The 16077-nt window shown below is 41.4% G+C and overlaps 1 protein-coding gene across 1 annotated transcript in view; it reads left to right on the top strand.

Annotated features, from left to right (window-relative positions):
- PRPF3 (pre-mRNA processing factor 3) overlaps positions 1-14472 on the top strand; it is a 41514-nt gene extending 27042 nt beyond the window's left edge. The window contains exons 9-16 of the mRNA XM_040333629.1: positions 1121-1203; positions 1292-1435; positions 2481-2580; positions 5448-5561; positions 7847-7965; positions 9366-9449; positions 11225-11286; positions 14003-14472. Coding sequence (XP_040189563.1) covers positions 1121-1203; positions 1292-1435; positions 2481-2580; positions 5448-5561; positions 7847-7965; positions 9366-9449; positions 11225-11286; positions 14003-14149 — 853 coding nt within the window. The 3' untranslated portion in view covers positions 14150-14472. The remainder of the gene's footprint in view (positions 1-1120; positions 1204-1291; positions 1436-2480; positions 2581-5447; positions 5562-7846; positions 7966-9365; positions 9450-11224; positions 11287-14002) is intronic.
- Positions 14473-16077: the final 1605 nt, after the last annotated feature.

The following is a 16077-nucleotide window of genomic DNA, read 5'->3' as shown; positions in this document are numbered from 1 at the left end:
ATTCTCCGATCAGCAGACAGTGCTGACAGGGGAATCCTTCCCACGGAGCCATTGTGTTTTCTCTGCGGGGGAAGCCATTGCCGCCGGGAGGACACAGTGCTTACTGCTAGCGACTATAACACCAACTAGGAATCGCATGTAAAATTCAGCAGGCTGGTTGTACCCAAGTTGATAGATTTACCTTGGGTACATTCAGCCAGCCCATACATGGTTAGAATCTCTGCCAGTTCTTACTGAACCGGCCAAGATTCAAACTGTCTATGGATGACTTTAATCTATGGTGCTGAACTTGAGACCCTTCAGCACCTGGTGTACTGCCTTCAGGTCTTTGGTGCTTTACTCAAGCTCTTAGTGTAAGAAAATTATTTACAGTTGCTTCTTGTAGTTTTAAATAGTTTGATTTATTTCGGCCTATCCTACTTTTTTTTCATTGTTCATCACTTTTCTTGTAGACCCTGACTGTCTTCTGTTGCATGTTTGCAGTCTCGTTGTCTTCTGTTGCATGTTTGCAGTCTCGTTGTCTTCTGTTGCATGTTTGCAGTCTCGCTGTCTTCTGTTGCATGTTTGCAGTCTCGCTGTCTTCTGTTGCATGTTTGCAGTCTCGTTGTCTTCTGTTGCATGTTTGCAGTCTCGTTGTCTTCTGTTGCATGTTTGCAGTCTCGCTGTCTTCTGTTGCATGTTTGCAGTCTCGCTGTCTTCTGTTGCATGTTTGCAGTCTCGCTGTCTTCTGTTGCATGTTTGCAGTCTCGCTGTCTTCTGTTGCATGTTTGCAGTCTCGCTGTCTTCTGTTGCATGTTTGCAGTCTCGCTGTCTTCTGTTGCATGTTTGCAGTCTCGCTGTCTTCTGTTGCATGTTTGCAGTCTTGCTGTCTTCTGTTGCATGTTTGCAGTCTCGCTGCTTTCTGTAAAATTATTTATACTGAATATTATGTAAGGTCCATTACATTTTTCCCAGGACAGGTTTTCTTTAGGCAGTAGAATCATTTTAAGAGAACTGATTTATTATTGGAGCTTTTTACCACTCCTTTTTTTGCAGTAAAGACCTTGAGGTGGGTACCATAAAAAATGTAGGTATTTATTCGTTTTTTTTTTTTTTTTTTGTTTTAATTTTTCTTCTTTAGGAGAACAGAGGCTTTAGCAAGGCGGGAAGAATTTCATGGAATCACAAATCTTGTGGAACACCCGGCACAGCTTAACCCACCAGGTACAGTCGGTTAGCCAGCTTTCCTCGGCTGTGAAGTTGCTCTAGGATGATTATCTGTATCTTAATACACTTTGTGTCATTATCTCAGTTGACAGAGATGCTCCAGTGTCTCTCGGGATTTACCTTACCCAAAAAGAACAAAAGAAATTGCGGCGTCAGACGAGGAGGGAGGCTCAGAAGGAGTTGCAGGAGAAAGTAAGATTAGGACTTATGCCTCCACCAGAACCCAAAGGTAAGTGGCAGTGTAGATTTTATGAGCTGCTTTGTGTTGATACTGTCCGTAAAAAATTATATATATATATATATATATATATATATATATATATATATATATATATATATATATATATATATATATATATATATATATATATATATATATATATATATATATATATATATATATATATTATTTTTTTGTAAAATCGTAAAGTGTTTTTTTTTTGCTAGCTACCATAACACCGGTATCCTCTTCTTCAGCGGGCAGTCCGCTACAAGATAAAAGTGGTCTCTGCGGTGGATACGCTGCAAGATTACTTTTATCGGAGGCGGGAGAGGGGGCTTACCGGAGCCGTTGGCAGCAGGGGGGGCAATTTGGTCTTCTCAGCTGCTGTGTATGGAGACGAGTTAGGGGAAGATGGCCCCCACCCGTCTCCATATCAATACAGGGCGGAAGCAACGTCAAATCGTCACTTCCGCCCATACGTCTTAAAGGGACTTTTTTTGTTATTTTTTTCAAAAAACATTTTTTTTTATGCATTCAAGTTCAAATATGAGATCTGAGGTCTCATATCTGAGGTCTTTTTGACCCCAGATCTCTTATATAAGAGGTCCTGTCATGCTTTTTTCTATTACAAGGGATGTTTACATTCCTTGTAATAGGAATACAAGTGACCCAATTTTTAAATTTTTTTTATCAAACCGTTTTAAAATCAATTTTTTTTTTTAATGTGCCGAGCTCACGCGCAGAAGCGACCGCATCCATGAGCAGCGCCCGCATATGAAAATGGGATTTAAACCACACATGTGAGGTATTGCCACGATCATCAGAGCGAGAGCAATAATTCTATCCCTAGGCCTCCTCTGTAACTCAAAACATGCAACCTGTAGAATATTTTTTTTTTTTTTATTATTCAAGGGTAAAAGTTTGATGCCATTGTACTCAATGTATGTGTTCGAATAGAGCTCTAACTAGGTCCCAGTTCCTGTGATTTTTTTTATTTATAGACACGTGATCTAGGCTCACAGTTGATCTCCCTTTATTTTTTGTTTTTCAGTAAGAATATCTAATCTAATGCGAGTTCTGGGAACTGAAGCTGTCCAAGACCCTACAAGAATAGAAGCCCATGTCCGAGCACAGATGGCAAAGCGACAGAAGTAAGTAAACCTATGTATTCTTTCTGTTTCTTGTTTTAGGACCAATCAAACCAACAAATACACCAATACACTAGATCAGGAATCTTCAAACTACGGCCCTCCAGCTGTTGCAGAACTACACTTCCCATTAGGCACTGTAAAACTCTGACATACACAGACATGACAAGGCATGATTGGAATTGTAGTTTCTGAACAACTGGAGGGCCATAGTTTGAAGACCCATGCACTAGATGATCTATAGCCACTACACATTCCAGAACTGTAATGTGTAGTGACAGCATGTTACCTTAATTGGAACTACGTAGCAGTTAGAGGGGTTGGGAGAAACCATGTTGCACTGGTGTGTGGGTGCTTACATCTGTTGGCTTTTGTTGTGGTTACAGCAAAATACTTGCTGTAAGTGCCTAAAGTTTTAGCTGGGATTGGGCTTGTAAAACTTCCATGATAGTCTAACATTACCCTGTAAATGGCAACGCTGCTGTTCAATTTCATTGTAAAATGAACAGCGTCGCACTGTTACTGGGAGTGAGGTGGTTCCACCTTAACAAAGCTGCTGCCATACTAGTAGAGTATGCACCAGTCTTTAAGGACCCACATGATGAGCTTGTGGAAGCCCTCTCTAGAGGTCTGTTCTTGCTAGCATTACATGTTCTTCAGAACGCATAGAGCAAATGACTGTACTTTTAAAACATTTGTAAAAGACTGCTGGTGGTTTTTAATCTCATCTCTAAGTTTAACATTTGTGGACACTTGGGGCAGCTTGCATCTCAGACATGTGGCCAAAGAAGGTGTTACTCCAGGGCTACTAACTGGAACTTCATGCCCACTCCTTGGTTTCTCACACGTAAACTTTCTGTGTCCACCGCACAGATTAGCAGATCTCCATTGAGCCCTCTCATGTCATCTGGACCAAGGGGTGATTGCCTCAGTTCCAGTGGCAAAAAGGTTTCAAGGATTTTACTTCCAAACTGTTCTGTTTCCAAAGCCATAGGGGCAGCTGTCTCATATTGGATCTCAAAGCTCTGAATGCCTTGATTTGAGCTTAGAAATTCTGCATGGGATCCACCAAGTGTGTCATTGCCTCCCTTCACCAGGCAGACTTTCTGGCTTCTGTGGACATTAAGAGCACATGCCTAATTGGGCACATTTTCTTGTCTGCACTTTGGGTGGTTACCAATGTGCTGGGCCCTGCATCGACCCTACTGCATTCTCATGGCCTCCCCATTAAAGAATACTTAGTCATGCTTCGGTTGTATTGGCCTGGGCTCTATTGGACAAACTTGGCTTTGACGGTCCACATATTACAGTGGTTCAGACGGATTCCTGAGGCTGGGTTCACACTACTACACTACTTTCATCCTACTTTGCTCTGTGTTCAATGTTTCCCTATGAGAGCGTCTTGTAGCATCCTACACAAGTCGGTCCGACTTTGAAAATGCTCCCTGTACTACTTTTGGTCCTACATTGATCCTACTTCAGGCCCATTGAATATCATTGAAGTCGGACCAAAGTAGTATCCTGTTCATGAAAGTAGGATGAATGTAGGACCAATGTAGGATAAATGTAGGACCAATGTAGCAGAGCAAAGTAGGATGAAAGTAGTGTAGTAGTGTGAACCCAGCCTAAACCATCATAAATTGTTGCAGGAACTGAGTGGAGTTTTGAGCGTGACTGAGGTTGTGGACAGGTGTCTATTATACTGATAAGTTCAAACAGGTGCCGTTAATACAGGTAATGAGTGGAGGACAGAGGAGCATCTTATAGAAGAAGATAAAGGTCTGTGAGAGACGGAAATCTTGTTTGTAGAAGAGACCAAATACTTATTTTCCACCATAATTTGCAAATAAATTCTTTCCAAATCAGACAATGTGATTGTCTGGATTTGTTTCCACATTTTGTCTCTCATAGTTGAGGTATACCTATGATGACAATTACAGGCCTCTCTCATCTTTTTAAGTGGGAGAACTTGCACAATTGGTGGCTGACTAAACTTTTTTGCCCCACTGTAAGAGACATCAGTTCTGGTTCATTCACAGATGTCTATTGAAATCGCCCACAAATTCACCAAAAGTAGTGCAGGAACTACTTTTGGGAATCGGTGCGGCGCCGCAGAGTTACCGTCGCACCGATTCGGACGGTGCCGGCAATAGGCAACATGCTGGATCGGCCCGATGTAAACTGCTTGGGTCCCATCTAATTAAACGATACAGAGTTCAGCTGGGCTTTAATACAGTCTAAATGGATTTCTTACCCTAAGGGCCCTTTCACACTAGCGGACTGTATGTCCGCATTTTCATCCGTCTGTTTGCGGATGAAAACGGGACATACATGGGTCCCTATGTGATTACGGGTGTCAGCGGATGAACATCCGCTGACACCCGTAATTTGTCCGCCTCCGCAAAGATCCGCATTTGCAGACGGAAGAAATCCTATTTTTCTTCCGTCTATCTGATCGGATGAGCGCGGACATACGGTCCGTGTTCGTCCGATCCCCCATAGGGGAGAGCGGAGGGGAAACGGGGCGGTCCCTGCACAGTGTGCGGGGACCACCCTGTCAGCTGCCAGCTCAGCGGGGATTTTACGGAGGATCCCCGCTGAGCAAAGCGGACACACGGAGCGGATTATTACTGATCCGCTCCGTGTGAAAGGGCCCTTACTGAATTTCTTGGAACTGATTGCCAGAGCTGAGAAGACCACAAAGGATTTTGTGTTGAGTACAAAAGTCCTACTTTGTTTTGGCAACTAACTGATGGCACCAAATTTTTTTTGTTGGATAGGTCCTTTTTATTAGGTGATATTCCTTCGAGGACTAGAGCTTTGCATCCTGAACCTTTCCAATCATTCTTGCACTCCCTCTCTTTTTACAGGGCACACGAAGAAGCCAATGCAGCCAGAAAACTAACAGCAGCACAGAGGAAAGAAAAGAAAGTAAAAAAATTAAAAGAAGATATAACACTAGGAGTCCATGTCTCTGTATATAGGTAGGCTGCACCGATCTTTGCTAGGAAAACTTGTCTGTAAATGATTAGACTGTTCCGGTATAAAAACCTGGAGCGTGTTTGTTTATTGATAAGAAAAAAAACTTAAAAGCAATATTTGGGGATTCATTTGCTACCCCCTTCTTTTTTTTCTTTTTTTTTTACTTTTGTTAAATCGGCCTTGATCATCCACATTTAAAATGGAATTTCAACTCGTAAATTTAAAGTAGGAATGGGAATAATTCATTTGTCCTGCTTTTATACTGGAATAAAAAAAAATGTCAACAGGCAGGCTATTACAGAAGAGATATACTATGTTTCTTCTGCAGTAACAAAGTCTTACCTGCCTGTTTGCCATCTTATAGGTAGTATACACAGAATAAATATTTAGGAAGGGGCTTCCTTCCTTGAAAACTGCACCTAAAATAATCAGTAGATATAGGCATTTAAAGTAGATGACATTTTGAGATTTACCCCTGTAAATGTTGAGTTTGGACCACGCCTTATTGATTTGTTAGGTTGCACTTAACATTAACCAGTTGCCTACCAGCCTCTGTCGTATGGCGGCAGGTTGGCACGTTCCCGCTGTAGCTGTACATCTGCTCCTTTAAGTGCCCTAGTAGGCACGTGTACACGCTGCACGGCAGGGACTTTAATGCGCGTGGCCTCCAGATGCGATGTCCGCTGGCCACCTGTGATGGCCGGCCTGAGAGACAGAACGGGGATTTGTGTATGTAAACATACATCGTCTACTAAGTAGGAACAATGATCTGTCTCCTCCTCTAGTCAGTCCTATCCCCTCAGTTAGAAACACCTCTAGGGGAACATACTTGCCCCCTAGTGTTAAACCATTACCTTACCAGTGACATCTACACAGTAATTTGTGCATTTTTAGAGCACTGATCGCTGTATAGATATCAATGGTCCCAAAAAAAAGTGTCGGATCTGTCCGCTGCAATGTCGTAGTCCCGCTAAAAAACGCAGATCGCAGCCATTACTAGTAGAAAATAAATAATAAAAATGCCATAAATCTATTCCCTATTTTGTGCAAACCAATCAATATACGCTTATTGCGATTTTTGGTAAAAAAAAAATGTTTAGAAGAATACATATTGGTCTAAACTGAAGTTCTGGCACGATACGCCAGACCTTCAGAATGCATGCGCCGCCGACGTCAGGGTGAATATCTCCTAAACTGTGCAGGTTTACGAGATATTATTTTTAACAGGTAAGCCTTATTATACAGGATGTTTACATTCCTTGCAATAAAAATAAGTGATCCAAAAATTTGTGTAAAAATTAAAGTGAAATAAATTAGGAAAAAATAATTTTAAGTGCCCTGTCTCTCCGTGCTCGCACACAGAAAAACTGTTCAAACCACACGTGAGGTATCTCCACAATCGTTGGAGCGAGAGCAATAATTCTAGCACTCCTCTGTATCTCAAAACTGGTAACCTGTAGACCTTTTTAAAACGTCGCCTATGGAGATTTTTAAGTGCTAAAGTTTGTCGCCATTCCACAAGCAGGTGCAGTTTTGAAGAATGACATGTTTGGTATCAATTTGTTTGGTGTAATATTATCTTTCACAATATAGAAAAAAAATTGGCCTAACTTTACTGTTTTCTTATTTATTTTTTATATTAAAAAAAAAACTTGCCTTTGTAAGACCGCTGTGCAAATGCAGTGTGACATTTTTTATTCTCTAGGGTGTCTGGAAAAAAATAAATATGATTTGTGTGTTTAAAGTGGAGTTCCACCCATAAATATAACATTACATCAGTAGTTTTAAAAAAAAATGTCATTAGTCCTTCAAAGTGTTGTTGCTAGGCAGAATAGTTAATCTTCCCTCTTCCTGCACCTAGGTGCTTAACCTACACCGCACAGACTCCTGGGAATGTAGTGGGTGTAACTTTCCAGGAGTCTGTGCACTCCCCAGTCTCGAAGAATCGTGTGACTTGGACAGTACAGGTGCTGAAACCTGATCTGAAAACTATTACATTGCTTGTGCAGCACTGAGCATGTGCGAGATCTGCAAGGCTGAAATTTAGGAAGTCATACAGTCTGGCTTCATGATGCCCACACTTAAGATGGCCCCAGTCAATTTCTATTTTATAAAGTCTCTAAATGCTGTAACAACCTAACAAAACGGACCTTAGTTTACAGACTAACTTTACTAGAATACATTAAGCTTGTGTATTACAGGGGTATTTATATTTAAAAAGTGAAATTGTGGCCGGATCTCCGCTTTAATACATTTTTTTAATATAGCGCTTGTCTTTCTGTTCCAGAATCCGCAATTTAAGCAATCTTGCCAAAAAATTCAAGATTGAAGCCAACGCCAATCAGCTATACCTGACGGGAGTAGTAGTGTTACATAAAGATGTTAATGTCGTTGTAGTAGAAGGAGGTAAGAGAAACCATATTTCTAAAACTTGTCATCTCTTAAAGGGGTTGTAAAGGTACAATTTTTTTATTTTATTTTTTTCCCATAAATGGCTTCCTTTACCTCAGTGTAGTCCTCTTTCACTTACCTCATCCTTCCATTTTGCTTTTAAATGTCCTTATTTCTTCTGAGAAATCCTCACTTCCTGTTCTTCTGTCTGTAACTCCACACAGTAATGCAAGGCTTTCTCCCTGGTGTGGAGTGTCGTGCTCGCCCCCTCCCTTGGACTACAGGAGAGCCAGGACGCTCTCTACGCTGCAGATAAAGGAGCTGTGTGTTCGTGGGTGTCCTGACTCTCCTGTAGTCCAAGGGAGGGGGCGAGCACGACACTCCACACCAGGGAGAAAGCCTTGCATTACTGTGTGGAGTTAAAGACAGAAGAATAGGAAGTGAGGATTTCTCAGAAGAAATAAGGACATTTTAAAGTAAATTGGCTTTTTTTTTTTAAACAATCGGCCGATTAATTAAAAAGTGCCAAAAATCAGCCGCTATATCAGTCTAGATCTAATGCCGCGTACACACTATCATTTTTCGGCATGAAAAAAAAAGTTGTTTTTAAAAAATGTCATTTAAAATGATGGTGTGTGTGGGCTTCACATAATTTTTCGGGTTCTGAAAAACAACAACATTTATTTTTATTTTTTTCAAACATGCTGCATTTTTTAACGACGTTTTAAACAATGTCGTTTTTCGGGTTGTAAAAAATGATCGTGTGTGGGCTAAAACGACGTTAAAAACCAGCGCAAGCTCAGAAGCAAGTTATGAGAAGGGAGCGCTCGTTCTGGTAAAACTAGCGTTCGTAATGGAGTAAGCACATTCATCACGCTGTAACAGACAGAAAAACGCGAATCGTCTTTTACTAACACTGAATCGGCTAAAGCAGCCCAAAGGGTGGCGTCATTCGCATGGAACTTCCCCTTTATAATGCCATCGTATGTGTTGTACGTCACCGCGCTTTGCTAGAGCATTTTTTTGAAAACGATGGTTTGTGGGCAACGTTGTTTGATGAAGTTGGAAAAACTTCGTTTTTTTTCTACATGCCGAAAAAACGTCTTTTTTTTTTTTCTTTCATGCTGAAAAAGGATCGTGTGTACGCGGCATAAGGGGTAGATCTGAAATGAGGAGAAGATGATTTTGTCATCCAGTCTTGTGCAAGCTAAAATTATGTTTATTTTCCCTGCATGTCCCCCCTCAGATCTACAGTGACTGCACTTCCAAGTGCACTTGTAGTGCAAAGTGGATTTCCCCTTCGTAAATAATCCCCATAGGGTTGTTCCCCTGTACAGTCTGACTCTTGTTATATCATGGATTTCTATCACTGTTAAATTCCTACTACAAACCTGTTTTTAATCCTTATTTTTTAGGACCTAAATCTCAGAAAAAATTCAAACGACTGATGCTCGCTCGAATAAAGTGGGACGAGCAGGCAACAAACTCTAAGGCAGATGGTTAGTATGATGATTGATTTTTAAACACATTCTTCTGTAAGCCCATGAAGATATCATCACACATCTAACAATTGCCATGATGACATTTGTGGACATTTTGGATCTTATATAGCTGAGGATTTCTAAGCCCCGGACACGTATCGGGACTTGGAACCTTAGATTACCAATAAATATACGCTTATGTTTTTTTATTTTGACAAAAATATGTAGCAGAATACATATTGGCCTATATTGAAGATATATATATATATATAAATTGTGACGGTATTAGAATGATATCCCCGTCAAGCATTCCCTTCTTCCATAAAAGAAAATCACAGAATCATCCACACATGAGCCAAGGCTTAATGCTGGAACAAGACAGACTTTAATGGTATAACACACAGCTTATATGTAATTTACAAAGCTGTTACAATGACAATTTCCGCCCCCTCACACTGGGGCTTCCATACAGATTATTAGGCAGACACTTCGGAGCCGACCCTGAAAACACATTTTCTTTAGATAATGACATCAGTGAAGGTAATTACTAGTTGTAACAGAATACGTTATCTAGACAGCTTGGCCCCGCATATAGAAGAGATAATTACCACAATGAAGCAATAAGAATAATTAACATGAGCCCCTTCTAATCACAGTAAACACAGGTCTCCTTCACACACACAATAGATCAATTAACATTTCAACAGCCTGTTAGCAGAGGAGTGAGTCACACCTGAAATCACCTTCCCTCTAACACAGCATTAACCAAGCAGGGAGAATTAAATTGAAGCATATAGGCAAAAAGTCCTTATATATATATATATATATAGTGTGTTGATCTTCTGCCCGCATCCACTATCCTAATTTGAAAACCGTGCAGCCATTTGTTCAGAGTTTTGTGAATGAACTAATTAACAAGTTGATCCAGGGAACATCTGATTGCCTCTCGGGGGGATCGGGAAGGAATTTTTTTTTCCCCTTCTGTAGCAAATGAAATCGTGCTTTGCTGGGTTTTTTTTTGGGGGGTTGAACTAGATGGATTTTTTTTTTTTTACCTGATTATGTAACAAGTTCCATTGTCCACGGCGGCCGATGTCTTGCAGTTTGAAATGAACTGAGGGCACTGGTGAATGCTGTCCATTGATCCTTCATGCAATTCTGTAACTTTCCTGCCTGTATGGGAGGTATGGGCAAACGTTTTTTACAGGCTCCAGTGTAATATAAAGTGCAGATTTTTTTTTTTTATTAATTTTTTTTTTTTTTTTTTTTTTTTTCCTTGTAAAAAAAAATTGTGCTTTTATATAAAAGGTGAACTTATCCTTTAAGATTTGCTGGGACTATCCCTACTAACTTGGAGGAGCTCCAGTCTGGACAAAATAATAAGTCGGCAGCTATAAATACTATAGCTGCTGACTTTTAATATACAGGCACTTGTCCTGGGATCCAGCAATGTCCGTACCCCAAGATGATGATTTTTCAATCAGCTTCGGCTGAAGGCGACTGCATCTTAACTAAGGGAATCGTCCGTGAAGCCTTCAGTTTTCACGGCCAATTACTAATTGGACCCACCATCTCCTGGGACCTGTATGTGTCACATATGCAGCAATCTTACCTGGAAGTGCCTGTCAAAACCAGGTACCCCCCAAAAAGTGACAAATGTGGGGGGGGGGGGTGGGTGCAAACAAGCATAGCTTTGTTTTCTGGGTGGAGCTCCGCTTTAACCTGCTTGACATATAAAAGGGTTGGTTATTGGTGCCCTCTAGAATTAAACTTTTTTTTTTTCTTCTTGACAGCTAATGATGATTCAGATGAAGAAACTGTAAAGAAATCCAACAAGTGCTCTTTAGTATGGGAGGTGAGTAAATGCTTTTACAGTACCTATCAGCAGAAGCCTCTCTGCACCAAGTAATCCTTATGTGAGTTTATTATTAAAATAATGATCTGGTGTCGGGTCTCCAGTTTTTTGCGCTGTAGTCTCTATTTTATATGGTGCTCAACGCTGCGCACAGAACTATATTACATTAGTCCCTGTCTATTATAGTGGAGGGACATTTGAAATAATAATCAGGGCCCTGGGAACCTCTGCTAAAAATGATTAAAACTTCAGCTCATATTTTGTTGGTTGCACCAGATTAGCAGTCAGTGAGAAAAGAGCTAGATTGCACTGATAGTCAGTGAGAAAAATGCCCATAACAATGGTGGTTGTTATTGGGCTCCTTTTACATTGGGGGAGAGTGAGAAGCATGCTTCTTGGCTTGATGATCAGTAGGAAGAATATTCCCTTTCTAGACAATGAACATGATCAATGGTGTCGGTTTCTTGCCTGAGAAACAAGAGGAAAAGCTCCAATGGCCTTCTTTCCGAAGGTGTGTACAGGTTTCATGCAGATGGTGTCGTTGCTGCAGTTGGAAAAAAGTGTTTTCTTAGAAAAGCGTGCAAAAAAAGTACTGTACTTAAAAAGTAAAAACTGTAAGCGTGCATTTAAAAAATATATAAAATTGGCTTTTTGTTTCTGTTGTAATAACATTAGATTTATATTTATATATATATATATATATATATATATATATATATATATATATATATATATATATATATATATATATATATATATATATATATATATATATATATATATATATATATATATATAATAGAGATATATAAATTTATTCACTCACACCCTACTTTTAAGTACACAATAGGCTTTATTTACTAAAGCTGGAAAGCGCAAAATCGGGCTCAGTTCTGCATAGAAACCAACAAGCTTCTAACCCCAGCTTCAAAAGCTCCTTTCAGAATTCACCTTTGGTGGGTTTTTTCTTCCTGTAATCTCTTCTCTTCAAATACACCTGTAAACACCTATGATTGCATGGTCACATAGGCTAACATTGAGTACTTTTACAAGTATAAATAACACTGAACGCCTGTATAAGTGGTATTTTTTGAGCTCCGGGTGCATGAGGCCTTACTAACCAGCATTTAGGGGTCTCGTACTTCCTGATTCTTTATATTGTTAAACAAATTGGAAGAAGTGGGAACTCTGGTACAAAAATCAGACCTAAAGTTACACACTGAAGAGCTCTAAAAACTGATTGGAGGGAAGGGACACCCCCTTTTCACACCACACAAAAGAACAGTGCTCGGGCAGTCTATCATCTGCAGATCCCTCCCTGTCACTTCTTTTCAGGAAAACTTTTCAGATGTGGCTCATGCAGATGGCAGAGGAAGGAAGGAAGGAAGCAGCAGACAGAAATTACACTTGGTGCTCTTAATTGCCCAAGCTGGTCCAAACAACCGATTTGCTTTACTAGGTCCTCCATTAGCGGGAAGCACTATATGTGCTGCATGTAACTTCATCTACATACAATACACAGTGTGGGCTCCGTCTGAGAGACAGACTTCCCATCTCGCACCCGAAACAAAACAGTCTGACTGAGAGACACAAAGCCATTCATAGGCAGCTTTGTAATCTGTGAATGAAAACGAAGCTTCCTCCTAAGTGTGTGATGTCATCAGCCCACCCCTTTCTCTCAGCCAATCAGAGGAAACTTTGTATACATTCAAAGATTACAAAGTTGCCTATGAATGGCTGAGCGCCAGACTGTTTTGTCCTGGGTATAAGACGCGGGGGGGGGGGGGGTCTGTCTCTCAGAAGGAACCCAGCACTGTGTACTGTATGGAGCTAAAGTTACCAGCTTTACATACAGTGCTTAGAGACACTGCTGCACTTTGTGAAGCAAATAGTTTGGACCACCTTGATTCAAACAAACTATTTAAAGTGACAGGAACCATGGACATTCGCTTTAAATGTATTCCCGAGAACAAGTATCCTAATTCCAACTGGTATCCGCATCACTCTGCCGTCATTGTACAGCAAGGCTGGAGTGTGAGAGGAAGAAACGACATAAAGAGACACAAAATATGCATAAAGAAACCTGCAGAGTGATGCTGTCCAATCACAAGCTGGGGATGGGCGTAAGATGATCTGGGTTCAGAGGAAGTGGGTTAAATGAGGCTGGCCAAAGATCTAGAGCAGTGGTCTTCATCACTGTCCTCAGGGCCCACTAACAGGCCAGGTTTTATGTATTACCTTGGGGAGATGCAGACTGAATACTGCAATCACTGAGCAGCAAATGATATCACCTGTGATGTATTTCAGTTATCTTGCAAACCTGGCCTGTTAGTGGGCCCTGAGGACAGGGTTGATGACCACTGATCTAAAACATGAGTGCTCAACCTGTGGCCCTCCAGCTGTTAAACTACAAGTCCCATGATGCATTGCCAGGTTTGCAGTTACAAGCATGACTCCCAAAGGCAGAGACATGATGGGACTTGTAGTTCTGCTACAAGTACAGCTGAAGGGCCACAGGTTGAGCACTCATAATCTAAAAAAAAAAGTGTTGGAGAAATTTTTGGATTAATGAATGTCAAAGGTGGTGGTTGTGGTTGTTGTTTGTCGTCCCCCCCCCCCCATTTTTATCATCATGTTGATTTCTCTCTTGTATTTTGGATGGTGTATTGCTTTAAATTCTCTTGCCAGTGATAAAATACGACTTCCTGATTTCTAGGGAACGGCCAAAGACCGCAGCTTTGGAGATATCAAATTCAAACAGTGCCCCACAGAGAACATGGCCCGGGAACATTTTAAGAAGCACGGAGCGGAACAATACTGGGACCTGGCCCTGAGTCAGTCAGTACTGGAGACCACGGACTGACCTCTCTCGGCTCTGACCCACGCTGCACTTCCCGCTACTGAAATGTAACCTCGAACTTTGGACACCAACAGATCCCCTGAACTCCTGAGCTGTGTGTGTTTTCACAACACCGGACTCCAACCATTACCCACATCTTCCGAATGACCGCAAACTCGCCTCTTTGTAAAATCCCGCTGCGGAATGGACATCAACCCCACAACTGCTTGATTTGTCCAAAACACTCTACATTTTGGGGCTTTTCTAGTGACAAACGTGGTTAATGGATCTCCAAGCAAAGCAACCTACCTGGAAAACGTGTTTTTCACCTGGATATTAACAAAGAACTCTGCTGTAATCTTTCCTTAGATAACTATAGGAAATGAGCCTCTGTTGCCCACAGCAGCCAATCAGATTTTCTGTGTTGGCTTGAAATTGAATGCCAGCTGGTGTGGGTAGAACATGTTCTCTTTCCTTTAGTTTTTATACATCGGGCCTATTCGGACCACAGTCTTCATATTTAACAGCAAATGGGTTACTCAACTCGAGTTCTAATTAAAAGGTCAACTATTGCAATTTTTTTTTCCTATTTAGGATTATGCATTCATAATCGGCAGTCACTTTTTTTAATTTTTTTTTTCATTTATCAGCAAATTGTATTTACAGCTCATCAATAAATACAAATCTAGTAATAGGCCCTGGAGCACACCATGCCTGGTTTTTGTTTTTGTTTGTCCCTCTTACCTACTACCTAATGCAGTGGTTCTGAACTCCTGTCCCCAGGACCCACTAACAGGCCAGGTTTGCAAGATAACTGAAATACATCACAGGTGATATCATTTGCTGCTCAGTGATTGCAGTATTCTAGTCTGCATCTCCCCCAAGGTAATACTTAAAATCTGGCGGGTTTAGTGGGTCCTGAGGACAGGAGTTAAAGTGACACTAAAGGTTCCCCCCCCCCCCTTTGTTCTTAAAAAAAAAAAAAAAAAAATCATACTTTCCTCCACTGTGCAGTACGTTTTGCACAGAGAGGCCCCGGTCCACCTCTTCTGGGGTCCCACAGAGGCTCCTCCCTGCATTAGATAACCCCCTCCTGAGGGGGTTAACTTGCGGGCGCGCTCCCGTGTGATAGGATGCATTAAGGTGAAAAAAAACGTAGGTTTACAACCCCTTTAACCACTGACTTAATGGCATGTTCTTACTTGAACACTCGGCAGATGGCGGTAAGCCGTTGTGCACTTGCCCTAAAGTGGTTTGCTGACACCATCTTTACTTAAAGCAGGCCTTCATCCAAAGGGGAGGTTCCACTTGTTTGCATCCCCCCTTCCACTGCCACATTTTGTACTTTCTGGGGAGGACTGGGTACCTGGTTTTTGACAGGTACCCACTCCCACTTACGGTCAGATCGCCGCAGCTAGCTGAGTTGGAGGTTTGACCCTCGTTCCTCCCAGACCCCCCTCGGCGGAACCATTCACAAATGCGTAATAGGAAACTGACTCTGAAGCTGCAAGGCTTCATTGCTGGTTTCATTACCTAAGATGCCGGCGCCTGCACCCAAAGCCGATGGAAACGTCTGTTTGGGTGAAGACATTGCGGGCTCCCTGGACAGGTAAGCGTCCTATTATTAAAAGTCAGCAGCTACAATCTTTGTAGCTGTTGACTTCATTTTTTGGAGCTCCTCTTTAATTTCTATCTTTATGAGCTCCAAGCCACCCTATTAAAGTGGACCTTGCACTAGAACAATGGTTCTCAACCTAGGGGTCTGGACCCCCTTGGGGGTCAAATGACAATATGCCAGGGGTCACCGAATCCTGGGCTGTTCCTGAAGCCTGCACCGCTTTCGCAGCCGTTGGAGAGAGAAAAGAGAAATAAAGGAGATCAAAGAGAGTGGTACATCCTAAAATGTACCATAAGGGGTTTAATACTGTATGAGTGTATATATAATATTTTTT

Source organism: Rana temporaria, chromosome 13, assembly GCF_905171775.1.
Source record: "Rana temporaria chromosome 13, aRanTem1.1, whole genome shotgun sequence".
In the NCBI taxonomy this organism is placed as follows: domain Eukaryota; kingdom Metazoa; phylum Chordata; class Amphibia; order Anura; family Ranidae; genus Rana; species Rana temporaria.
This window is presented reverse-complemented; position numbering and strand designations above follow the sequence as displayed.